At 59.6% G+C, this 24,069-nt stretch overlaps 2 protein-coding genes and 2 long non-coding RNA genes across 15 annotated transcripts in view; 1 reads left to right on the top strand and 3 right to left on the bottom strand.

Annotated features, from left to right (window-relative positions):
- Window positions 1-20,325, bottom strand: part of LOC146422649 (venom factor-like) — a 44,107-nt gene extending 23,782 nt beyond the window's left edge. For 9 of the 10 annotated variants that reach the window (XR_014847917.1, XR_014847918.1, XR_014847919.1 and 6 more), the window contains exons 1-18: window positions 20,209-20,325; window positions 17,156-17,348; window positions 14,779-14,938; window positions 14,129-14,199; window positions 13,940-14,034; window positions 12,916-12,998; window positions 12,020-12,110; window positions 10,506-10,608; window positions 9,455-9,575; window positions 8,243-8,358; window positions 7,308-7,454; window positions 5,617-5,829; window positions 4,762-4,956; window positions 3,301-3,462; window positions 2,667-2,796; window positions 2,173-2,244; window positions 1,105-1,305; window positions 226-340 (exon numbers count right to left, since the gene is read on the bottom strand). Coding sequence is in view for 6 of the 10 variants with exons in the window: in XM_085045935.1 (XP_084902061.1) it covers window positions 226-340; window positions 1,105-1,305; window positions 2,173-2,244; window positions 2,667-2,796; window positions 3,301-3,462; window positions 4,762-4,956; window positions 5,617-5,829; window positions 7,308-7,454; window positions 8,243-8,358; window positions 9,455-9,575; window positions 10,506-10,608; window positions 12,020-12,110; window positions 12,916-12,998; window positions 13,940-14,034; window positions 14,129-14,199; window positions 14,779-14,938; window positions 17,156-17,348; window positions 20,209-20,276 (2,336 nt within the window). In the remaining 4 variants the exon portion in view is untranslated. The remainder of the gene's footprint in view (window positions 1-225; window positions 341-1,104; window positions 1,306-2,172; window positions 2,245-2,666; window positions 2,797-3,300; window positions 3,463-4,761; window positions 4,957-5,616; window positions 5,830-7,307; window positions 7,455-8,242; window positions 8,359-9,454; window positions 9,576-10,505; window positions 10,609-12,019; window positions 12,111-12,915; window positions 12,999-13,939; window positions 14,035-14,128; window positions 14,200-14,778; window positions 14,939-17,155; window positions 17,349-20,208) is intronic. The other variant, XM_085045932.1, reaches the window with a different exon arrangement.
- The window catches only part of LOC146422645 (uncharacterized), a 72,197-nt gene that overhangs the window by 23,294 nt on the left and 24,834 nt on the right, over window positions 1-24,069 (top strand). The gene's annotated exons all lie outside the window — the stretch shown is intronic.
- Window positions 5,945-7,301, bottom strand: LOC146422650 (uncharacterized). The gene is made up of 2 exons (XM_085045759.1): window positions 6,983-7,301; window positions 5,945-6,905 (listed from the first exon to the last, which is right to left on the bottom strand). Exon 2 carries the CDS (start codon window positions 6,542-6,544, stop codon window positions 5,945-5,947), a length of 600 nt encoding a protein of 199 aa, XP_084901885.1. The 5' UTR covers window positions 6,545-6,905; window positions 6,983-7,301.
- On the bottom strand, window positions 21,234-22,105 carry LOC146422648 (uncharacterized). The gene is made up of 3 exons (XR_014848051.1): window positions 22,031-22,105; window positions 21,799-21,867; window positions 21,234-21,290 (listed from the first exon to the last, which is right to left on the bottom strand). It is a non-coding gene; the product is annotated as an uncharacterized LOC146422648 (long non-coding RNA).

The following is a 24,069-nucleotide window of genomic DNA, read 5'->3' as shown; positions in this document are numbered from 1 at the left end:
AGCAGGATGGACACAGGATGACCATCCCCAGACCAGGCCATGGGGTGGGATGGTGGTGGAGTTGGGGTGACCATAACCAGGTTTGGGGTGACCATAACCAGTTTAGGAGTGACCATAACCAGTTTTGGGGTCTCCAGAGCTGTCCGAGCAGAATGGACACAGGATGACCACCATCAGACCGGACCATGGGGTGGGACAGTGGTGGGACAGGAGGTCCAGGCTCACCCCAGGTCGTTGGGCGCCTCGGTGAGATGTTCCACCTGCCACAGCCAGCTCTCGGGGAAGAGACTCCGCGAGACGATGTCATCGTCCGGCGAGAAGAGGTCGTCGTCCTCCTGGCCTGGGGGCGGTGGCATCGGACCTCGTGAGCGTGGCCTCAGGGCTGTGACCCCTGAGCGGAGCCGGGATGACCCCAGTGCCACCCCAGTGTCACCTCAGTGCCACCTCAGTGCCACCTCAGTGCCACTCCTTGTCTTGCCCAAGCAAGGCCACCCAAGTGCCACCCAAGGGTTGCCCAATGTTCATCCAAGGGTTGGCCAAGGATGGCCAAGGAACGCCTGAGGGACACCTGAGCTTCACCTGAGGGACACCTGAGGGACACCTGACCTTCACCTGAGGAACACCTGAGGAACACCTGACCTTCACCCAAGGAACACCAGAGGAACACCTAAGGAATTCCTGAGATCCACCTGACCTTCACCCAAGGAAAGCCCAAAGAAACACCCAAGGTCCACCTGACCTTCACCAAGGAACACCTGAGGAACACCCAAGAAGTTCCTGAGGTCCACCTGACCTTCACCAAGGAACCCCCAAATGTCACCCAAGACCTCCCAACCTTCACCCAAGATCCACCTAAGGAACACCTAAGGAATTCCTGAGGTCCACCTGACCTTCACCAAGGAACACCCGAGGAACACCCAAGAAGTTCCTGAGGTCCACCTGACCTTCACCAAGGAACACCCAAAGAAACACCCAAGGAACATCTGAGGAACACCCAAGAAGCTCCTGAGCTCCACCTAACCTTCACCAAGGAACCCCCAAACACCACCCAAGACCACCCAACCTCCACCCAACCTTCTCCCACCCCCCCAGCCCAACACTTGCTTCTGGCCAGGCCGGCGGTCGGCGACTTCTTCTGCTGGTCGCGCTTGGCCGCGATGAAGGTGCAGCAGTCGAGGAAGGCGCGGACGCAGGCCTGGCCCTCCTGGATGTACGCTGTCCTCTGCTCGCAGCCGTGTCCCATTGGGTTCTCCTTCATGCCGTCCTCGCAGCACTTCCGCTCCAGCTTGTCCGAGTACTCGGCCGCTGAGGGACAGAGGGACAGCGGTGGTGGTGGTGGGGATGGTGGGGTGGGTTTTGGGGTGTGGGACATTCTGGTGGCCTTTGGGACATGGGGACACTGGGGTGTGGGACATCCTGGTGGCCTTTGGGACATGGGGACACTGGGGTGTGGGACAGCCTGGTGGCTCTTGGGAATGGGGACATTGGGGGTGTGGGACATTCTGGTGGCCTTTGGGACAAGGGACGTTGGGGTGTGGGACATTCTGGTGGCTCTTGGGACATGGGGACATTGGGGTGTGGGACATCTTGGTGGCCTTTGGGACATGGGGACATTGGGGTGTGGGACATCCTGGTGGCTCTTGGGGGTGTGGGACACTCTGATGGCCTTTGAGACATGGGACACTCTGGTGGCTCTTAGGACATGGGGACATTGGCTGGCTCTTGGGGTGTGGGACACTCTGGTGGCTCTTGGGGTGTAGGACACTCTGGTGGCTCTTGGGTATGGGAACAGTGGAATGGGGACATTCTGGTGGCACTTGGGACATGGGGACGTTGGGGTGTGGGACATTCTGGTAGCCTTTGGGACATGTGGCTTTTGGGGGTGTGGGACATTCTGGTGGTCTTTGGGACATGGGGACATCGGGGTGTGGGACACTCTGGTGGCCCTCTGGGATGTGGGACACTCTGGTGGCTCTCAGGAATGGGGACTTCAGTGTGGGACATCCTTGTGGCTCTTGGGACATGGGGACGTTGGGGTGTGGGACACTCTGGTGGCTCTTGGGACATAGGACACTTTGGTGGTCTCTGGGACAAGGGACACTCTGGTGACCTCAGGGACAAGGGACACCCCAGAGTGCTCCTGGGGACAAGGGACACCGCGGTGTCACCTACCCTTGCTGCCCTTGTACTCGGCGAGGGCCAGCGAGCGGCGCTTGCGCTTGGCAGGCTGGGGACACTGGAGCTCTGGGGACAGAGGGGACAATGGTCAGTGACCCACAGTGACCCTCAGGGGACAGAGGGGACAATGGTCAGTGACCCACAGTGACCCACAGTGACCCACAGGGGACAGAGGGGACAATGGTCAGCACCCTACAGTGACTCAGGTGTCACATCCCAGAGTTCAGGGTCACTTCACCATCCCTGAGGTGTCACCTCCCCCGTCCCTGAGGTGTCACATCCCTAAAGTGTCACCTCCCCCATCTCCAAGATGTCACATCCCTGAGGTGTCACCTCCCCCGTCCCTGAGGTGTCACACTTTCCTGTCCTTGAAATGCCACATCCCTGAGGTGTCACCTCCCCCATCCCTGAGGTGTCACCTCCCCCATTCCCAAGGTGCCACCCTCCCTGTCCCCGAGGTGCCACCCCCCTGTCCCCAAGTGTCCCACCTGACCGCTGGGGTGTGGTCAGCGCGACGCTGGTGGTCAAGCTCAGGCCAGCGTCCGCGAAGACCCCGATGTTGTCCCTGCCGCTGCCCGGCGTGCAGCCGATGTCACTCTTCTCCACCGTGTCCCAAATCTGTCACCAAGGGGACACCGGGATGGTCATTGTCACCACCAGGGGATGATGGGGACAGCTGGGATGGTCATTGTCACCACCCGGGGACACTGGGATGGTCATTGTCACCACCCGGGGACAGCTGGGATGGTCATTGTCACCAGCCAGGGGTGATGGGGACACTGGGATGGCCATTGTCACCAGCCAGGGATGATGGGGACAGCTGGGATGGTCATTGTCACCAGCCAGGGATGACGGGGACACTGTGATGGCCACAGCCACCCCTTGGGGACACTGGGGACAAGGCCACCCACCCGTGTCTGGGTGAGGTTCTCCTTGCTGAGGACCAAAACTCCCTTTGGCCATGGTCACCACCCAGGGGACATCGGGGATGGGGACAACCATGATGGCCACCACCAGGGGACAGGGACAGCCATGGTGGCCACCCCTTGGGGACATCAGGCACAGGGACAGCCATGGTGACCACAGCCACCCCTTGGGGACATCGGGGACAAGGCCACCCACCCGTGTCTGGGTGAGCTTGTTCTTCTTGCTGAGGACGAAGACACCTTTGTCCACTGCCACCAGCCCCACGTGGGCCTTGTGGTCACCCTCGATGCGCAGCCTCATCGGTGTCCCCGGGTCGTGGACGCGATTGTCACCTTCTGTCGCGCCCTTCACCACCAGCTGGCACGGGAGGGACACGGCGGTGACGTCCCCAGGGTGTCCCCAAAGCCACCTTTGTCCCTTCCAGCCCAAGTCAGACCCACCACGGGCAGTTGGTGGCCGTGGGTTTTGTGTTTGGGCTATCTGGGCCACCAGGGCTACCAGAGCCACCAGGGTCACCTGGGCCACCAGGGCCACCAGGGTCACCTGGGTCACCTGGGTCACCAGGGTCACCTGGGTCACCTGAGCCACCAGGGCCACCACCCAGGAGATGGCCGAGCTCCTCATGGGGTGTCCAAAACCGCCCAGGTGACACCAAATCTGCACCAGGAGCCACCCAAGTCCCTCAGTGTCCCCCCAGGTCCTTCATGAGTCCCCCAAGCCCTTCCAGATGTCCCTCAAGAACCTCCCAAACCCCTCAAGGACCTCCCAAACTCCTCAAGAACCTCCCAAGACCCTCCCAAGAACCTCTCAAACCCCTCAAGAACTTCCCAAGTCCCTCAAGGACCTCTCAAACCCCTCAAGAACCTCCCAAACCCCTCAAGGACCTCCCAAGTCCCTCAAGGACCTCGCAAGGTCCTCAAGGGTCCCTCAAGGACCACCCAAGTCCCTCAAGGACCTCCCAAGACCCTCAAGGACCTCCCAAACCCCTCAAGGACCACCCAAGTCCCTCAAGGACCTCCCAAACCCCTCAAGGACCTCCCAAACCCCTCAAGGACCTCCCAAACTCCTCAAGGACCTCCCAAACTCCTCAAGGACCTCCCAAACTCCTCAAGAGTCCCCCAAACCTTCCTAAGGCTCCCAAAAAGTCCCTCAATGTCCACCCAAGCCCATCCAAGGTCCCCCAAACCCCTCTAGGGTCCCTCAAAGGTCCTCCAAACTCTTCCTGGGCCCCTCAAGGACCTCCCAAACCCTTCAGAAACCTTCTAAAACCTTCAAGGACCTCCTGAACCTTTCAAGGACCTCCCAAACCCTTTTAGAGACCCCCCAAAAGCCCCCCAGGAACTTCCAAATGTCCCCCAAGTCCCTCAAGGGCCACCTGAACCTTTCCAAGGTCCCCCAAGTCCCTCAAGGGCCACCTGAACTTCTCCAAGGTCCCTCAATGGCCACCAAAACCTTCTCAAGGTCCCTCAAGGGCCACCTGAACCTGTCCAAGGTCCACCAAACTCCTCAAGGGCCACCAAAACCTTTTTGAGGTCCCTCAAGGGCCACCTGAACTTCTCCAAGGTCCACCAAACCCCTCAAGGGCCACCACTCCGGCCACCTCCAAAGCCCCACCCAACGTCCCCAGGACCCCCCGAGGCCATCAGGGTCACTCACGGTGCCCATGCAGGTGTCCTTGACGTCCACCCAGACGGAGTCGGCCACGATCTCGCCGGGCAGCACGTGGTAGTAAGCGACGATGCGGAAGGACGGGATGAGGTCAGGGGTCACCTGCAGGCTCATGGTCACCAGGCTCTGGCCGGCCTCGTGCTTCTGCCGGCCGGCGCGGAGGATGCGGCCTTTGCTCATGATCTGCGGGAAACGCCGGCGCGGTGACCATCCGGGTGGCCGGGCGGTCGAGCTGAGTGACCACCAGTCAAGCTGAGTGACCACTGGTCAAGCTGAGTGGCCACCCGGCCATCTGGCTGGTCAAGCTGAGTGACCACTGGTCAAGCTGAGTGACCACCGGTCAAGCCGAGTGACCACCAGTCAAGCCGAGTGACCACCCAGACATCTGGCTGGTCAAGCTGAGTGGCCACCGGTCAAGCTGAGTGACCGCCAGTCAAGCTGAGTGACCACTGGTCAAGCTGAGTGACCACCCAGACACCTGGCTGGTCAAGCTAAGTGACCACCGGTCAAGTTGAGTGACCACCAGTCAAGCCGAGTGACCACCCAGACATCTGGCCGGTCAAGCTGAGTGACTGCTGGTCAAGCTGAGTGGCCACCGGTCAAGCCGAGTGACCACTGGTCAAGTTGAGTGACCGCCAGTCAAGCTGAGTGACCACCCAGACATCTGGTGGGTCAAGCTGAGTGACCACCAGTCAAGCTGAATGACCACCAGTCAAGCTGAGTGACCACCCAGACATCTGGCTGGTCAAGCCGAGTGACCACCGGTCAAGCTGAGTGACCACCGGTCAAGCCAAGTGACCGCCGGCCAAGCCGAGTGACCGCCGGCCAGCCGCGGGAACCCACCAGGTAGGTGAAGTAGGGCACGGTGTCTCGGACGTGGTTGTTGTTGGTCTTGAGGTGGAAATTGACCGCCAGGCTGTCCCCAGGCTGCAGCTCGCCTTTGGCCACGTCCAGGTGCAGGAAGTTGCCCGAGTTGGCCTGGCTGCGGTAAGCCTCGGCGGTCATCTGCCGCCACGCCTGGCGGTTCGCGGGCAGCCCGTCCTGGACGGTCCGAACCTGGGGTGGAGACACGGTGGTCAGCGGGGTCAGCGGGGAGGGCTTGGCCGCTGGAGAGGTTCCATGGAGGTCTTGACCGCTACAGAGGTCTTGACCACCCTGGAGATCTTGGCCATTATGGACATGTGTTTGCCATCATGGAGGTCTTGGCCTCCATAGAGATCTTGGCCATCATGGAGGTTTTGGCCACCATAAAGGTTTTGGTCAGCATGGAGGTCTTGGCCACCATAAAGGTTTTGGCCACCATGGAGATCTTGGTCAGCATGGAGGTCTTGGCCACCATAAAGGTTTTGGCCATCATGGAGGTCTTGGCCACCATAAAGGTTTTGGCCATCATGGAGGTCTTGGCCACCATAAAGGTTTTGGCCATCATGGAGGTCTTGGCCACCATAAAGGTTTTGGCCAGCATAGAGGTCTTGGCCACTGTGAAGTTCTTAGCCACTGTAAAGTTCGTGGTCATCATGGGGATCTTGGCTACCACAGAGGTCTTGGCCATCATGGAGGTCTTGGCCACCACAGACAATTTGACCACTGTAAAAGTCTTGGCCACCATAAAGGTCTGGGCCATCATGGAGGTCTTGGCCACCAGAGAGAGCTTGGCCACTGTAAACATTTTGGCCACCACAGAGGACTTGGCCACCACAGAGGACTTGGCCATCATGGAGGTCTTGGCCACCATAGAAGGCTTGGCCTCTGTGAAGATTTTGGTCACCATGGAGGTCTTGGCCACCACAGAGGTCTTGGCCACTGAAGAGGCCTCCCTGCCCCTCCCTGGTGGCCTGGTCCTTGCTGACCATCTCGGTGGTCAAACTGACCATCTGCTGCTTTGGTTGGCCACTCAATCCCCATGGTTCTCCTGGCCTTGGCTCAAATGTCCATGCTCAACGTTTTGGCCACTCCTGTCGCCCTGGACTTGGCCACCCCAGTGTCCTGGTCACTGCTGACCCTGCTGACCCTGGCCACAGGTCACCATGGACAACTGACCACTGCAGACAGCTCCACCAGTCTCCTTGCCATCATGGTCACCCTCATGGCTTGGTCAACTCAACTGCATTGACCACCACGGTCACCCTGACCTTGGCCATCCTGGTCCTTGGCCAGTGATAGCCCCAGTCCTTGGTCCCTCTGGACATCTTGACCACCACGGCATCACCTTGGCCATCCTGGTCCTTGGCCAGTGATAGCCCCAGTCCTTGGTCACTCTGGACATCTTGACCACCACAGCCACCTCAACCGTGGCGTCATCTTGGCCATCCTGCTTTTTGGCCAACCACGAGTGACCACGATGACCCTCGACCACCACCACGGACATCCAGGCCATCCTGGTCCCCCAGTCTGACCATCCTGACCCTCGGTGACCACGACCATTGGTCACTTTGGCCATCTCAGCCACCAGGCCACTTCCCCGCCCCCTCGGCCACCCCAGTTCCGGTGTCACCGCGGTGTCCCCGCGGTGTCCCCGCGGTGTCCCCACTCACGGTGATGGGGACGCTGGCCTTGTTGGCCGGCATGTTGAGGACCAGCCTGGCCGTGCCGTCGCGCTGAGTGGACACTCTGTCTGGATAGCCATCGGCCTGGACGGCGACGCGCGGGGCTGGGGACCCGTCGGGGTTGGTGACAAACACCTGCAGGGGACACGGGGATGTCACTGGGGGACGGGGAGGGAGGGAAGGACACTGGGAAGGGGTGGTGGCACCAGGAAGGGCTGGTGACATTGGGAAAGGACACTGGGAAGGGACACTGGGAAAGGGTGGTGGCACTGGGAAGGGGTGGTGGCACTGGGAAGGAATAGTGGCACCAGGAAGGGACACTGGGAAGGGGTGGTGGCACTGGGAAGGGACATTGGGAAGGGTTGGTGACATTGGGAAAGGATGTTGGAAAGGGTTGGTGGCACCAGGAAGGGGTGGTGGCACCAGGAAGGGACACTGGGACGGGACACTGGGAAGGGCTGGTGGCACCGGGAAGGGACACTGGGAAGGGTTGGTGACATTGGGAAAAAATACTGGGAAGGGTTGGTGACACCAGGAAGGGGTGGTGGCACTGAGAAGGGACACCGGGAGGTGACACTGGGAAGGGCTGGTGGCACTGGGAAGGGACAACGATACTGGGAAGGGCTGGTGGCACCAGGAAGGGACACTGGGAAGGGACAATGACACTGGGAAGGGCTGGTGGCACCATGAAGGGACACTGGGAGGTGACACCGCCACCAGAAAGTGCCACCCCAGTGACACGGGGACACTTTGCCATCCCCAGCCCCTCTCAGGTGACACCAGGACATGACCCAGGGACAAACTTCTGTCCCCAAATCTCCTCCACCCTCAACCCCCTGCAGTGTCCCTGTCCCCAACCCGGCTCAGGCCACCCCCTGTGCCACCCCCCACCATGCCACCAGTGTCCCCAAGGTGTCACCAACCGTGAGGTCAAAGGGCATCCCGGGCTTGAAGTACTTGGGGGTGTGCGTGAAGTGGATGCTGTAGGGGGAGGTGACAATCGGGATGCCACCGCGCTGCGCCTCCACCATGTCACTGCCTGCGGGGACACCGCGGTGGCCGTGTCACCTGGGGCCACCCGCCCGCATTGTCCCTGTCCCCTGTGTCCCCTGTGTCCCCAGTCCTTGCTGTTCCTGTCCCCTGTGTCCCCTGTGTCCCCAATCCTCGCTGTCCCTGTCCCCACATGTCCCCCCATGGCCTCCACCATGTCACTGCCTGTGGGGACACCGCGGTGGCCGTGTCACCTGGGGTCCTTGTCACCCCATCTCGGGTGTCCCCCTGTCTTCGCTGTCCCCGTCCTGCCGAGTTCCCTTTGTCCCCCATGTCCCCTCAGCGCCACACCGGGTCACCACCGTGTCCCCTGTGTCCCCCCATGTCCCCTTGCTGTCCCTGTCACCCTGTGTCCCCACACTGTCCCTGTCCGCCTTGTCTCCCTGTGTCCCCATGTCCCCTGTGTCCCCCCATGTCCCCCTGCTGTCCCTGTCCCCTATGTCCCCTCAGCTGTCCCTGTCCCCCGTGTCCTCTGTGTCCCCCCACTGTCCCCATCCCCGTGTCCCTGTCCCCCTGGGTCCCCCCATTGTCCCCATGTCCCCCTGCTGTCCCTGTCCCCCTGTGTCCCCCCATTGTCCCTGTCCCCCATGTCCCCCTGTGTCCCCATGTCCCCACATTGTCCCTGTCCCCCTTGTCCCTCCACTCTGTCCCCTGTGTCCCCCCATTGTCCCTGTCCCCCTTGTCCCTCCACTGTCCATGTCCCCTGTGTCCCCCATTGTCCCTGTCCCCCATGTCCCCTCATGTCCCCCTCCCCAGCTGTCCCTGTCCCCTGTGTCCCTTGTGTCCCCCACTGTCCCTATCCCCTGTCAGTCCCTGTCCCCCATGTCCCCTCACTGTCCCCACCCCCATGTCCCCCATTGTCCCCATGTCCCCGCTGTCCCCATGTCCCCTGTGTCCCCATTGTCCCTGTCCCCCGTGTCCCTCATTGTCCCTGTCCCCCATGTCCCCTCGCTGTCCCGCCCCTCAGCTGTCCCTGTCCCCCACGTCCCCCCACTGTCCCTGTCCCCCATGTTTCCCCATTGTCCCTGTCCCCCATTGTCCCCATGTCCCCCCACTGTCCCTGTCCCCCTTGTCCCCGCACAGACCTGACTCGGTGATGACGGTGACAGTGACATAGAGCGAGTGTCCCACAAGCTCCTGGGGGTTGGGGAAACGCTCGCGGAGGTGAGCCATGGAGAGCACGGCCTCGGCGTCACCGTCCTGCACCTGGGGACAGTGACAGGGACACCGTTGGGGACAGTGACAGCCATGGAGAGCACGGCCTCGGCGTCACCGTCCTGCACCTGGGGACAGTGACAGGGACACCGTTGGGGACAGTGACAGCCATGGAGAGCACGGCCTCGGCGTCACCGTCCTGCACCTGGGGACAGTGACAGGGACACCGTTGGGGACAGTGACAGTGACAGCCATGGAGAGCACGGCCTCGGCGTCACCGTCCTGCACCTGGGGACAGTGACAGGGACACCGTTGGGGACAGTGACAGGGACAGCCATGGAGAGCACGGCCTCGGCGTCACCGTCCTGCACCTGGGGACAGTGACAGGGACACCGTTGGGGACAGTGACAGTGACAGGGACAGCCATGGAGAGCACGGCCTCGGCGTCACCGTCCTGCACCTGGGGACAGTGACAGGGACACCGTTGGGGACAGTGACAGGGACACCGTTGGGGACAGTGACAGCCATGGAGAGCATGGCCTCGGCGTCACCGTCCTGCACCTGGGGACACTTTGGGGACAATGCCAGCACTCACAATGACAGGTTGGGGACACTTTGGGGACACTTTGGGGACAGTGCCAGCACTCACGATGACAGGTTGGGAACACTTTGGGGATGATGGCATGTTGGGGACACTTTGGGGACACTTTGGGGACACTTTGGGGACACTTTGGGGACAGTGCCAGCACTCACAGTGACAGTTTGGGGACATGTTGGGGATGATGACAGGTTGGGGACAGGTTGGGGACACTTTGGGGACAATGCCAGCACTCACAGTGACAGGTTGGGGACAGGTTGGGGACAGGTTGGGGACACTTTGGGGACACTTTGGGGACACTTCTTTGGGGACAGTGCCAGCACTCACGATGACAGGTTGGGGACAGGTTGGGAACACGTTGGGGACACTCTGGGGACACTCACGGTGACACGCCGCAGGGACTGCGGGATGCTCTTCCTCTCGTCGTCAACCGTGACCCCGAAGAGGACAAAGGCTGTGCCCTGCAGCCGCTTCCCGTACAGGTACCTGGGGACAGCCGTGTCACCTGTGTCACCTATCACCTTGTCACCTGTCACTGCGTCACTGTGTCACCTTGTCACTGTGTCACTGTGTCACTGTGTCACTGTGTCACCATGTCATCACATCACTGTGTCACCTTGTCACCCTGTCACTGTGTCACTGTGTCACTGTGTCACCATGACCCCGAAGAGGACAAAGGCTGTGCCCTGCAGCCGCTTCCCGTACAGGTACCTGGGGACAGCCGTGTCACCTGTGTCACCTTGTCACCTGTCACCTTGTCACTGTGTCACCTTGTCATTGTGTCACTGTGTCACTGTGTCAGTGTGTCACCTGTCACCTTGTCACTGTGTCACGGTGTCATTGAGTCATTGTGTTATTGTGTCACCTTGTCATCTTGTCACCTTGTCACTGTGTCACTGTGTCACCTTGTCACCTTGTTAGTGTGTCACTGTGTCACTGTGTCACCATGACCCTGAAGAGGACAAAGGCTGTGCCCTGCAGCCGCTTCCCGTACAGGTACCTGGGGACAGCCGTGTCACCTGTCACCTTGTCACCTTGTCAGTGTGTCACTGTGTCACTGTGTCACTGTGTCACCTGTCACCTTGTCACCCTGTCACCGTGTCACTGTGTCACTGTGTCACCGTATCACCTTGTCACTGTGTCATGGTGTCATTGAGTCATTGTGTTATTGTGTCACCTTGTCATCTTGTCACCTTGTCACTGTGTCACTGTATCACTGTGTCAGCGTGTCACCATGTCACTCTGTAACTGTGTCACCGTGTCACCTGTCACCCTGTCATTGTGTCACTGTGTCACTGTGTCACCATGACCCCGGAGAGGACAAAGGCTGTGCCCTGCAGCCGCTTCCCGTACAGGTACCTGGGGACAGCCAGCTGTCACCTTGTCACCTTGTCACTGTGTCACCTTGTCATCTTGTTAGTGTGTCACTGTGTCACCTTGTCACCGTGTCACCTTGTCACTGTGTCAACTTGTCACCCTGTCACTGTGTCATTCAGTCATTGTGTCACTGTGTCACCTTGTCACCTTGTCAGTGTGTCACTGTGTCAGTGTCACCTTGTCACAGTGTCACTTTGTCACTGTGCCATTGAGTCATTGTGTCACCTTGTCACTGTCATTGTGTCACTGTGTCACCTTGTCACCGTGTCACCCTGTCACTGTCACCACGTCACTGTGTCACTGTGCCACCCTGTCACTATGTCACCATGTCACCATGTCACCATGTCACCTTGTCACCGTGTCCCTCCACATCCCCCCACTGCCACCCCGTCCCCACACCTCCCTGGGGACACCCAGATGCCACCACACCACCCTGTCACCGTGTCCCCATCGCCGCCACCCCGTCCCCCGCCCCGCCCCCGCGCCCGTGTGACCCCGGAGGGGACACTGCCGCTGTCACCTGGCCAGGATGGACACCCGGAAGTCCTCGTCGCTGTCGATGTAGAGGAACTTCTCCCGAGGCTCCAGGGACACCTCGAAGCTCGGCAGCACTGCGGGTGACATCGGGGACACCGGGGACATCGGTGACATTGGGGACATCGGTGACACCGGTGACATTGTGATATTGGTGACACCGGTGACACCGCCACCCCTGGGGACAGTCTCTGGGTGACATCAGTGACACCCATGGCCCTCGGAGACAATCTCTGGGTGACATTGCCACCCGCTGGGGACAGTGCCTGGGTGACAATGGTGACACTGCCACCCCTGGGGACATTCCCTGGGTGACAATGGTGACACTGCCACCCCTGGGGGACATTCCCTGGGTGACACCAGTGACACTGCCACCCCTGGGGACAGTCCCTGGGTGACAGTGGTGACACTGTCACCCCTGGTGACAATCCCCAGTGACACTGCCACCCCTGGGGACAATCCCCAGGTGACACTGCCACCCCTGGTGACAATCCCTAGTGACACTGCCACCCCCTGGTGACATTCCTGGTGTTCCAAGCCCAGGTGACAATCCCGGTGTCCCCAAGCCCTGGTGACAATCCCGGTGTCCCCAAGCCCAGGTGACACTCTGCTGTCCCCACCCCTGGTGACATTCCTGCTGTCCCCACCCCTGGTGACACTCCGCTGTCCCCAAGCCCAGGTGACGGTCCCGGTGTCCCCACCCCAGGTGACATTCCTGCTGTCCCCAAGCCCAGGTGACAATCCCGTGTCCCCACCCCAGGTGACACTCCCGGGTGACACTGCCACCCCAGGTGACACTCCGCTGTCCCCAAGCCCAGGTGACACTCCCGGGTGACACTGCCACCCCCAGGTGACACTCTGCTGTCCCCAGGTGACACTCACCGTACTCCTTGACCTCGAACTGAGTGCTGAAAATCTGATCTGGAGAATCTTCGAACTTGGCCGAGATGGTCCAGAGACCCAGGCTGGGGACATGGGGACAGTCAGGGACAGCAGGGGACAGCAGGGGACAGTCAGGGACAGCAGGGGACAGTGAGGGGACAGTGAGGGACAGTCAGGGACAGCAGGGGACAGTGAGGGGACAGTGAGGGACCGAGATCATCCAGAGACCCAGGCTGGGGACAGCAGGGGACAGTCAGGGACATCAGGGGACAGTCAGGGACATCAGGGGACAGTCAGGGACAGCAGGGGACATGGGGACAGCAGGGGACAGTCAGGGACAGTGAGGGACAGTCAGGGACAGCAGGGGACAGTCAGGGGACATGGGGACAGTCAGGGGACATGGGGACAGTCAGGGGACATGGGGACAGTGAGGGACAGGGAGGGGAGAGCGAGGGGACGGGGAAGGACATGGGGACAGCAAGGGACAGTGAGGGACAGGGAGGGACAGAGAGGGACAGTGAGGGACATGGGGACAGTGAGGGGACAATGAGGGGACAGCCATAGGACATGGGGACAAGCTGAGAGGGGACAAGGACAGGGTGGGGACACCGGGAGGGGACACAAGGGACAATGCCAGCACAGGGACACTGGGAGGGGACATGGCAGGGATGTCCCCAAACGGGTGCTGGCGTCCTGCAGGTGCCACCGGGAGGTGACAGCCAGCAGGGGGAGGTGACAGCCATCCCAGGGGAGGTGACAACCACCTCAGGGATAGGTGACAGCCAGCAGGGGGAGGTGACAGCCACCAGAGGGAGGTGACAACCACCAGGGGGAGGTGACATCCATCCAGGGCAGGTGACATGCACCAGGGGGAGGTGACATCCAGCAGGGGAGGTGACAGCCACCAGGGGGAGGTGACAGCCTCACCAGGGATAGGTGACAGCCACCAGGGGGAGGTGACATCAACCAGGGCAGGTGACATCCACCAGGGGAGGTGACAACCACCCGGACAGGTGACACCCACCTGAGCACCTCGGGCAGGTTGTGGTTGACAGTCAGAATTCCTGTCCTCATCGGCGACGACACCGGCACTTGCTTGACGATGACATCGTCGGGCGTCTGAGGGGACACGGGGACAGCGACGAGGGTGGCACCGCGTCACCTCCCCCCCCGTGTCCCCAAGGTGTCCCCAAGGTGTCCCCAAGGCACTCACCTTGACCTCCAGCATGACCGTTTTGGCCACCGGCTGCAGGAGGTGACCGACGGTGAACAGGCGGCAGTAGACTGAGGGGACAGTGAGGGGACAGTGAGGGGACAGTGAGGGGACACTGAGGGGACACTGAGGGGACACTTGAGACAAGGGGAGAGGGGACAAGGACAGGGTGGGGAGATGAGGACAAGGTGACAGGGGTGTCCCCAGGTGTCCCCAAGTGTATCTAAATAGGTCTCAGGTGTCCCCAGGTGTCCCTGTGGTGTCCCCAAGTGTCCCCAGGTGTCCCCAGGTGTCCCCAGCTGTCCCCAGGTGTATCTAAACGGGTCTCAGGTGTATCCCAGGTGTCCCAGATGTCCCCAGGTGTATCTCAGCTGTCCCCAGCTGTCCCTGCAGTGTCCCCAGGTGTCCCCAGGTGTCCCCAGGTGTATCTAAATGGGTCTCAAGTGTCCCCAGGTGTCTCAGATGTCCCCAGGTGTCTCTCAGGTGTCCCCAACTGTCCCCAGGTGTCCCCAGGTGTATCTAAATGGGTCCCCAGGTGTATCCCAGGTGTCCCTGCAATGTCCTCAGCTGTCCCCAGGTGTCTCTCAGGTGTATCTAAATGGGTCTCAGGTGTCCCCAGGTGTATCTCAGGTGTCCCTGCGGTGTGTCACCTGTGGCGCCAGGTGTGTAGATGGGTTTGTCGGTCTGCAGGAAGATGTGACCGCTCTGCAGGGACACCAGCAGCACCTTCTCCAGTGTCACCTGCTCCAGCGCGGCTGTCACCGTCACAAACTGCTTCCCCTGCGCCGCCGGCAGGTCCTTGGCTGACACCTGGGGGGACAGAGGGGACAATGGGGACATCGGGGATAGTGGGGACATTGGAGACAATGGGGACATTGGGGATATTGGGGATATTAGGGACAGTGGGGACATTAGGGACGTTGGGATATTGGGGACATTGGGGATGTTGGGGACAATGAGGACATTGGGGATTTGGGGATTTGGGGACATCAGGGATGTTGGGGACATTGGAGACACTGGGGACATTGGGGAGATTGGGGAGATTGGGGACATTGGGGACAGTGGGGACAGTGAAGATGTTGGGGATTTGGGGACATTGGTTACATTGGGGACATTGGGGACAATGGGGACAGTGGGGACAGTGAAGACGTTGGGGACAATGGGGACAATGGGGACATTGAGGACACTGGGGATTTGGAGACATTGGGGACAATGGGGACATTGGGGACATTGGGGACATTAGGGACAGTGAAGACGTTGGGGATTTGGGGACATTGGGGACGTTGGGGATGTTGGGGACATTGAGGACATTGGGGACACTGGGGACATTGAGGACATTGGGGACACCGGGGACATTGGGGACACCAGGGATATTGGGGACACTGGGGACACTGGGAACATTAGGAATGTTGGGGACATTGGGGACATTGGGAATATTGGGAATGTTGGGGACATTGGGGGCATTGGGGACATTGGGGACAGTGAAGACGTTGGGGATTTGGGGACATTGGGGATGTTGGGGACGTTGGGGACACTGGGGACATCAGGGACATTGGGAATGTTGGGAATGTTGGGGACGTTGGGGACAGTGGGGACAGTGATGGGGACATTGGGGACATTGGGGACATTGGGGACACTGGACACCAGGTGGCACTGTCAGTACCGCAGGGACAGGTGACACCGGGTGACAGCCATGCCCAGGGCAGTGGGGACAGTCCCTGAGGAGCTCAGGGTGACATTGTCCCCAAAGGTCCAGAGGTGACCATTGTCCCCAAGGACATCAGAGATGGCCATTGTCCCTTCACTGCCCCCTCCCTGTCCCCTCGCTGTCCCCTCACTGTCACCTCCCTGTCCCCTCCCTGTCCCCTCGCTGTCCCCTCACTGTCCTTCACTGTCCCCTCACTGTCCCCTCACTGTCACCTCCCTGTCCCCACTGTCCCCTCGCTGTCCCCTCTGGCCATTCTCCACCCCAGTCCAGAGTCCAGTCCCAGTTTCTCCTCCCAGACAGTGACCACTGGGACAGTGACCAGGGAGGTGACAATGACCAGGGGGAGGTGACAATGACCAGGGGGAGGTGACAATGACCACGAGGGGGAGGTGACAATGCCCAAGGGGAGGTGACAATGCCCAGGGGGAGGTGACAATGACCCAGAGGGGGTGGTGACAATGACCAAGGAGGGGGAGGTGACAACGACCTAGAGGGGGAGGTGACAATGACCAGGGGGTGGTGACAATGCCCAAGGGGGTGGTGACAATGACAAAGGAGGGGTGGTGACAATGACCAGGGGGTGGTGACAATGACCACGAGGGGGAGGTGACAACGACCAGAGGGTGGTGACAATGCCCAGGGGGTGGTGACAATGCCCAGGGGGTGGTGACAATGACCAAGGGGAGGTGACAATGCCCAGGGGGTGGTGACAATGACCAAGGGGAGGTGACAATGACCAGGGGGGTGGTGACAATGACCTAGAGGGGGAGGTGACAATGACCAAGGGGGGGAGGTGACAATGACCAGGGGGTGGTGACAATGACCAGGGGAGGGTGGTGACAATGCCCAGGGGTGGTGACAATGACCCCGAGGGGGTGGTGACAGTGACCCGGAGGGGGAGGTGACAATGACCCAGAGGGGGTGGTCACAATGACCCAGGGGGAGGTGACAATGCCCAAGGGGAGGTGACAATGACCAGGGAGTTGACAACGACCCTGGGGAGGTGACACGGTACCCTGACGGTGACAGTGACCAGAGGGAGGTGACAATGCCCAGGGGGTGGTGACAATGACCAAGGGAGGGAGGTGACAACGACCAGGGGGAGGTGACAATGACCAGGGGGAGGTGACAATGCCCAGGGGGAGGTGACACGGTACCCTGACGGTGACAGTGGCCCTGGGGGGAGGTGACAATGCCCAGGGGGAGGTGACAATGCCCAGGGGGAGGTGACACGGTACCCTGACGGTGACAGTGGCCCTGGGGGGAGGTGACAATGCCCAGGGGGAGGTGACAATGCCCAGGGGGAGGTGACACGGTACCCTGACGGTGACAGTGGCCATCATGCCCGCGGCCGGGCTGAGCTCCACCGAGGCCGAGAAGAGCTGGTGGCGCTTCTGGGGGAAGTCCTGGACCCGGAGGGTGGCCTTGGTGGCTTTGGTCACTCCTGGCGCCTCCAGCAGCACCTGCTCGTCCGTCTCCAGCCGCAGCACGGCCGGGGTCACCATCGTCACCCTGGGGGGACAGCGGGGTCACCAGGGTCACCATGGGGGGACAGCGGGGTCACCAGGGTCACCATCGTCACCCTGGGGACAGCGGTGTCACCAGGGTCACCATGGGGACAGCGCGGGGTCACCATCGTCACCCTGGGGACAGCAAGGGGGTGACACCAGGGTCACCATGGTCACCCTGGGGGGACAGCAGTGTCACCATGGTCACCCTGGGGGGACATCGGTGTCACCAGGGTCACCCTGGGGTGTCACCAGTGTCACCCTGGGGGGACATCGGTGTCACCAGTGTCACCCTGGGGTGACAGCGGTGTCACCAGGGTCACCTTGGTCACCCTGGGGGGACAGCGGTGTCACCATGGTCACCCTGGGGGACATCAGTGTCACCATGGTCACCCTGGGGTGGCACTGGGGTCACCATGGTCACCCTGGGGGGACAGTAGTGTCACCATGGTCACCATGGTCACCCTGGGGACAGCGCCATGGTCACCCTGGGGTGGCACTATGGTCACCACGGTCACCCTGGGGACAGCGCGGGGGTGGCAAATCTGTCCCCAAATCTGCCCCCAGAGCACTTTGAATCCCCAAATGTGTCCCCAGAAACCCCAAATGTGTCCCTAAAGAGACCAGAAACCCCAAAATCTGTCCCTAGAAAACCCTGAAACCCCAAATGTGTCCCCAGAAACCCCAAAATCTGTCCCTAGAGAAACTAGAAATCCCAAATCTGTCCCCAAAAAGACCCAGAAACCCCAAATCTGTCCCCAGAAACCCCAAATATGCCCCACAGAACCCAGAAACCCCAAACTTGTCCCCATAGAACTCAGAAACCCCAAAATCTGTCCCTAAAGAGACCAGAAACCCCACAATTTGTCCCCAGAGTGACCTGGGGACCCCCAAATGTGTCCCCAGACAGCCTTGGGGACCTCAGAGCATCCAGAAACCCCAAATGTGTCCCCAGAGAACCCAAATCTGTCCCTAAAGAGACCAGAAACCCCAAAATCTGTCCCCAGAAACCCCAAATCTGTCCCTAAAGAGACCAGAAACCCCAAAATCTGTCCCTAGAAAACCCTGAAACCCCAAATCTGTCCCCAGAAACCCCAAATCTGTCCCCAGAAACCCCAAATGTATCCCTAAAGAAACTAGAAATCCCAAATCTGTCCCCAAAAAGACCCAGAAACCCCAAATCTGTCCCCAGAAACTCCAAATATGCCCCACGGAACCCAGAAACCCCAAATTTGTCCCCACAGAACTCAGAAACCCCAAAATTTGTCCCCAGAGTGACCTGGGGACCCCCAAATGTGTCCCCAGAGAGCCTTGGGGACCTCAGAGCACCCAGAAACCCCAAATGTGTCCCCAGAAACCCCAAATGTGTCCCCAGAAACCCCAAATATGCCCCAGAGAGACCAGAAACCCCAAAATCTGTCCCTAGAAAACCCAGAAACCCCAAAATCTGTCCCTAAAGAGACCAGAAACCCCAAAATCTGTCCCTAGAAAACCCTGAAACCCCAAATCTGTCCCCAGAACACCCAGATTTTGGGGTGCCAAAAAAGGGGGTTTTTGGGGTCTCAAAAAAGGGGATTTTGGGTCTGAAAAAAGGGATTTTGGGGTCCCAAAGAAGGGGATTTTGGAGTCCCATAAAAGAGGATTTTGGGGTCCCATAAAAGGGGATTTGGGGTCCTAAAAAAGGGGATTTTGGGGTACCAAAGGAAGAGGATTTTTGGGTCCCAAAAAAGGACATTTTGGGGTCCCATAAAAGAGGATTTTGGGGTCCCAAAGGTGAAGATTTTGGGGTCCCAAGGGTGGGATTTTGGGGGAGATCCCAAAGTTTGGGGGTCCCAAAAAAAGGGGATTTTTGGAATCCAAAAAAGAGGATTTTGGGGTCCCAAAGAAGGGGATTTTGGGATCCAAAAAAGAGGATTTTGGGGTCCCAAAGAAGGGGATTTTGGGGTCAGAAAAAAGGGGATTTTGGGGTCCCAAAAAAGGGGATTTTTGGAATCCAAAAACCAAAGAAGGGGTCCCAAAGAAGGGGATTTTGGGGTCCAAAAAAGAGGATTTTGGGGTCCCAAAAAAGAGGATTTTGGGGTCCCAAAGAAGGGGATTTTGGGATCCAAAAAAGGGGATTTTGGGGTCCCATAAAAGGGGATTTTGGGGTCCCAAGGGTGGGTTTTTGGGATCCATAAAAGACGATTTTGGGTCCCAAAGGTGGGGATTTTGGGGTCTCAAAGGTGGGGATTTTGGGGTCCTAAAAAAGGACATTTTGGGGTCCCAAGGTAGGGATTTTGGGGCCCCAAAGAAGGGGATTTTGGGGTCCCAAAGAAGGGGATTTTGGGGTCCCACAGGGTGGGATTTTGGGGTCCCATAAATGAGGATTTTGGGGTCCCCAAGGTAGGAATTTTAGGGTCCCATAAAGAGGATTTTGGGGTCCCAAGGGTGAGGATTTTGGGGTCCCAAAGGTGAGGATTTTGGGGTCCCAAAAAAGAGGATTTTGGGGAAGATCCCAAGGGTTGGGGGTCCCAAAAAAAGGGGATTTTGGGGGGAAAGGTCCCACAGGTGGGGAGGGGTCCCAAAAATAGGATTTTGGGGTCCCAAGGGTGGGATTTTGGGGTCCCAAAAAAGGACATTTTGGGGTCCCAAGGGTGGGATTTTGGGGTCCCATAAAAGAGGATTTTGGGGTCCCACAGGTGGGGATTTTGGGGTCCCAAGGGTGGGATTTTGGGGTCCCATAAAAGAGGATTTTGGGGTCCCAAGGGTGAGGATTTTGGGGTCCCAAAAAAGGACATTTTGGGGTCCCAAGGGTGAGGATTTTGGGGTCCCAAAAATAGGATTTTGGGGTTCCAAGGGTGGGATTTTGGGGTCCCATCACTCACAGCTGCCCCCTGGCGGGGGTCCCGAGCAGCAGCAGGAGGCCGAGGAGGGGCAGCGGCGGAGCGGCCATGGCCGGAGAGTGGACAGAGGGGACAGCGAGGGGACAGCGAGGGGACACAGGGGACACTGGGGACAGCAGGGACAGCGAGGGGACACAGGGGACACTGGCCGGGGTTGTCCCTTTATGCTGCCCGCGGTGGTTAATGGCTAACCGGACCCTTGACCCACCCTTGGCCCTCCGGCCACCTGCGGCCAATTTCGGCCAATTTCGGCCAATTTCGGCCACCTGCGGGTGGGGGTGGGGCGGGCTGGTGACATTCCCCCCGTGTCACTAGGGAGGTGACACCAGCCTGGGTGGCCCCCCGGGTGGGGGTTGGGACCCTGCGGTGACCCCCCGGTGACCCCTCCGCCCGCGGGGTGGGGGAGGGGCGGCGCGCTGCTTCCTGATTTCGGGGAAAGCGCTGGCGGGAGGCCACCGCGGGGCTTGCGACATCGCGGGGACAGCGCGGGGACACCGCGGGGGGGGTCGCGACAGGGCTGGGGGGACAGCTGGGGACAGCTGGGGACATTGGGGGGACAGCTGGGGACATTGGGGGACAGTTGGGGGACAGATGGGGACATTGGGGCGACAGCTGGGGACATTGGGGGACAGCTGGGGGACAGCAGGGGACACTGGGGGGACACTGGGGGACAGCAGGGGGACAGCAGGGGGACAGCTGGGGGACAGATGGGGACACTGGGGGACAGTTGGGGGACAGCAGGAGACGCTGGGGGACAGATGGGGACACTGCGGGGACAGTTGGGGGACAGCAGGGGACGCTGGGGGACAGGAGGTGACATTGGGGGACAGCAGGGGGACACTGGAGGACAGCTGGGGACGCTGGGGGACAGCTGGGGTGGGGGTGGGTGCTGCTTGAGACCCCCCTGGTGCCACCTGGACACCTGGTGACACCCGGTTCCTGGACACCTGGGTGTCACCTGGGTGCCACCTGGACACCTGGGTGGTCCACCCTGAGACCCCCAAAGGACCTGGACACATGGGTGTCATCTGGACACCTGGGTGGTCCCACCTGGCCCTGGACACCTGGGTCACCTCCTGGACCCCTGGTGGGACTTGGACACCTCAGTCCCACCTGGCCCTGGACACCTGGGTGGTCACCCCTGAGACCCTGAAAGGACCTGGACACCTGAGTCCCACCTGGACACCTGGGTCACCTCCTAGATCCCCAAAAGGACCTGGACACCTGGATGTCACCTGGGTGACACCTGGATGTCACCTAGGTCCCACCTGGACACCTGGGTGCCACCTGGTTCCACCTGGACACCTGGGTGCCACTTGGACACCTGGGTGGTCTCACCTGGTTCCTGGACACCTGGGTGGTCCATCCTGAGACCCTGAAAGGACCTGGACACCTGGATGTCACCTGGGTGCCACCTGGACATGTGAGTCCCACCTGGACACCTGGGTGCCACCTGGATACCTGGTGACACCTGGTTCCTGGACCCCTGGGTCACCTCCTGGACCCCCAAAAGGACCTGGACACCTGGGTGGTCCCACCTGGTTCCTGGACACCTGAGTCCCACCTGGACACCTGGGTGGTCACCCCTGAGACCCTGAAAGGACCTGGACACCTGGGTGGTCCCACCTGGTTCCTGGACACCTGGGTGGTCCCACCTGGGTCACCTCCTAGATACCAGGTGGGACTTGGACACCTCAGTCCCACCTGGTTCCTGGACACCTGAGTCCCACCTGGACACCTGGGTCATCTGGACACCTGGGTGCCACCTGGAAACCTGGGTGCCACCTGGACCCCTGGGTGTCACCTGGGTGGTCACCCCTGAGACCCTGAAAGGACCTGGACACCTGAGTGCCACCTGGACACCTGGGTGTCACCTGGTTCCTGGACACCTGGGTCACCTCCTGGACCCCTGGTGGGACTTGGACACCTGAGTCCCACCTGGACACCTGGGTCACCTCCTGGACCCCCAAAAGGACCTGGACACCTGGGTGTCACCTGGTTCTTGGACACCTGGGTCACCTCCTGGACACCTGGTAGGACTTGGACACCTCAGTCCCCCTGGACCTTGGTCATTCCCACACCCTTGGCAGGTCCTGAACACCTGGACCTGTCCTTGTCCCCAAGGTCACCATGTCCAGGTCACCTTGTCCCCAAGGTCACCATGTCCAGGTCACCTGGACTACTTCCTGTCCCCAAGGTCACCATGTCCAGGTCACATTGTCCCCAAGGTCACCATGTCCAGGTCACCTGGACTACTTCCTGTCCCCAAGGTCACCATGTCCAGGTCACATTGTCCCCAAGGTCACCATGTCCAGGTCACCTGGACCTTCCTTGTCCCCAAGGTCACCATGTCCAGGTCACCTTGTCCCCAAGGTCACCATGTCCAGGTCACCTGGACCCTCATGGTCACCATGTCCAGGTCACCTGGACTACTTCCTGTCCCCAAGGTCACCATGTCCAGGTCACATTGTCCCCAAGGTCACCATGTCCAGGTCACCTGGACCTTCCTTGTCCCCAAGGTCACCATGTCCAGGTCACATTGTCCCCAAGGTCACCATGTCCAGGTCACTTGGACCCTCATGGTCACCATGTCCAGGTCACCTGGACCTTCCTTGTCCCCAAGGTCACCATGTCCAGGTCACATTGTCCCCAAGGTCACCATGTCCAGGTCACCTGGACCTTCCTTGTCCCCAAGGTCACCATGTCCAGGTCACATTGTCCCCAAGGTCACCATGTCCAGGTCACTTGGACCCTCAAGGTCACCATGTCCAGGTCACATTGTCCCCAAGGTCACCATGTCCAGGTCACCTGGACTACTTCCTGTCCCCAAGGTCACCATGTCCAGGTCACCTGGACCCTCATGGTTACCATGTCCAGGTCACCTGAATCTCTCATTGTCCCCAAGGTCACCATGTCCAGGTCACCTGGACCCTCATGGTCACCATGTCCAGGTCACCTGGACTCCTCCTTGTCCCCAAGGTCACCATGTCCAGGTCACCTTGTCCCCAAGGTCACCATGTCCAGGTCACCTGGATTCCTCCTTCACTGTCCAGTCCCTGAGGGTCCTTGGTGACTTTCTACCCAAAATACCCCAAATTTTCCCCCCAAAGGTCCCAAAATTCCCCCAAAAACATCTCAATTCTCCCCAGAACCCCCAAATCCCTTCCAGGACGTCAAAATCCCCCAAATTTCCACCCAGAAACCCCAAAATTCCACCCAAAGATCCCAAAATTCCTCCCAAAGATCCCAAAATTCCCCCCAAAGACCCCAAAATTCCTCCCAAAGATCCCAAAATTTCACCCAAAGATCCCAAAATTCCACCCAAAATACCAAATTTCCCCCCAAAGATCCCAAAATTTCACCCAAAGATCCCAAAATTCCTCCCAAAGATCCCAAAATTCCACCCAAAGACCCCAAAATTCCTCCCAAAGATCCCAAAATTCCACCCAAAATACCAAATTTCCCCCCAAAGATCCCAAAATTTCACCCAAAGATCCCAAAATACCAAAATTTCCACCCAGGAGTCCCAAAATTCCACCCAAAGACCCCAAAATTCCACCCAAAGATCCCAAATTTCCACCCAAAGATCCCAAAATTCCACCCAGGAGTCCCAAAATTCCACCCAAAGATCCCAAAATTTCCACTCCAAACCTCCAAATCCTTTCCAGGACACCAAAATCTCCCAAATCTCACCCTAAATACCCCAAAATTCCACCCAAAGATCCCAAAATTCCCCAAAAAACCTCTCAATTCATCCCAAAAACCTCTCAAATCCCCCCCAGGACATCAAAATCTCCCAAATTTCCCCCCAAATCCCCCCAAAAATCTCCCCAAATCCCCCAC

Source organism: Lichenostomus cassidix, unplaced genomic scaffold (genome assembly GCF_008360975.1).
Source record: "Lichenostomus cassidix isolate B80296 unplaced genomic scaffold, HeHo_3.0 HiC_scaffold_39, whole genome shotgun sequence".
Classification (NCBI taxonomy): domain Eukaryota; kingdom Metazoa; phylum Chordata; class Aves; order Passeriformes; family Meliphagidae; genus Lichenostomus; species Lichenostomus cassidix.
This window is presented reverse-complemented; position numbering and strand designations above follow the sequence as displayed.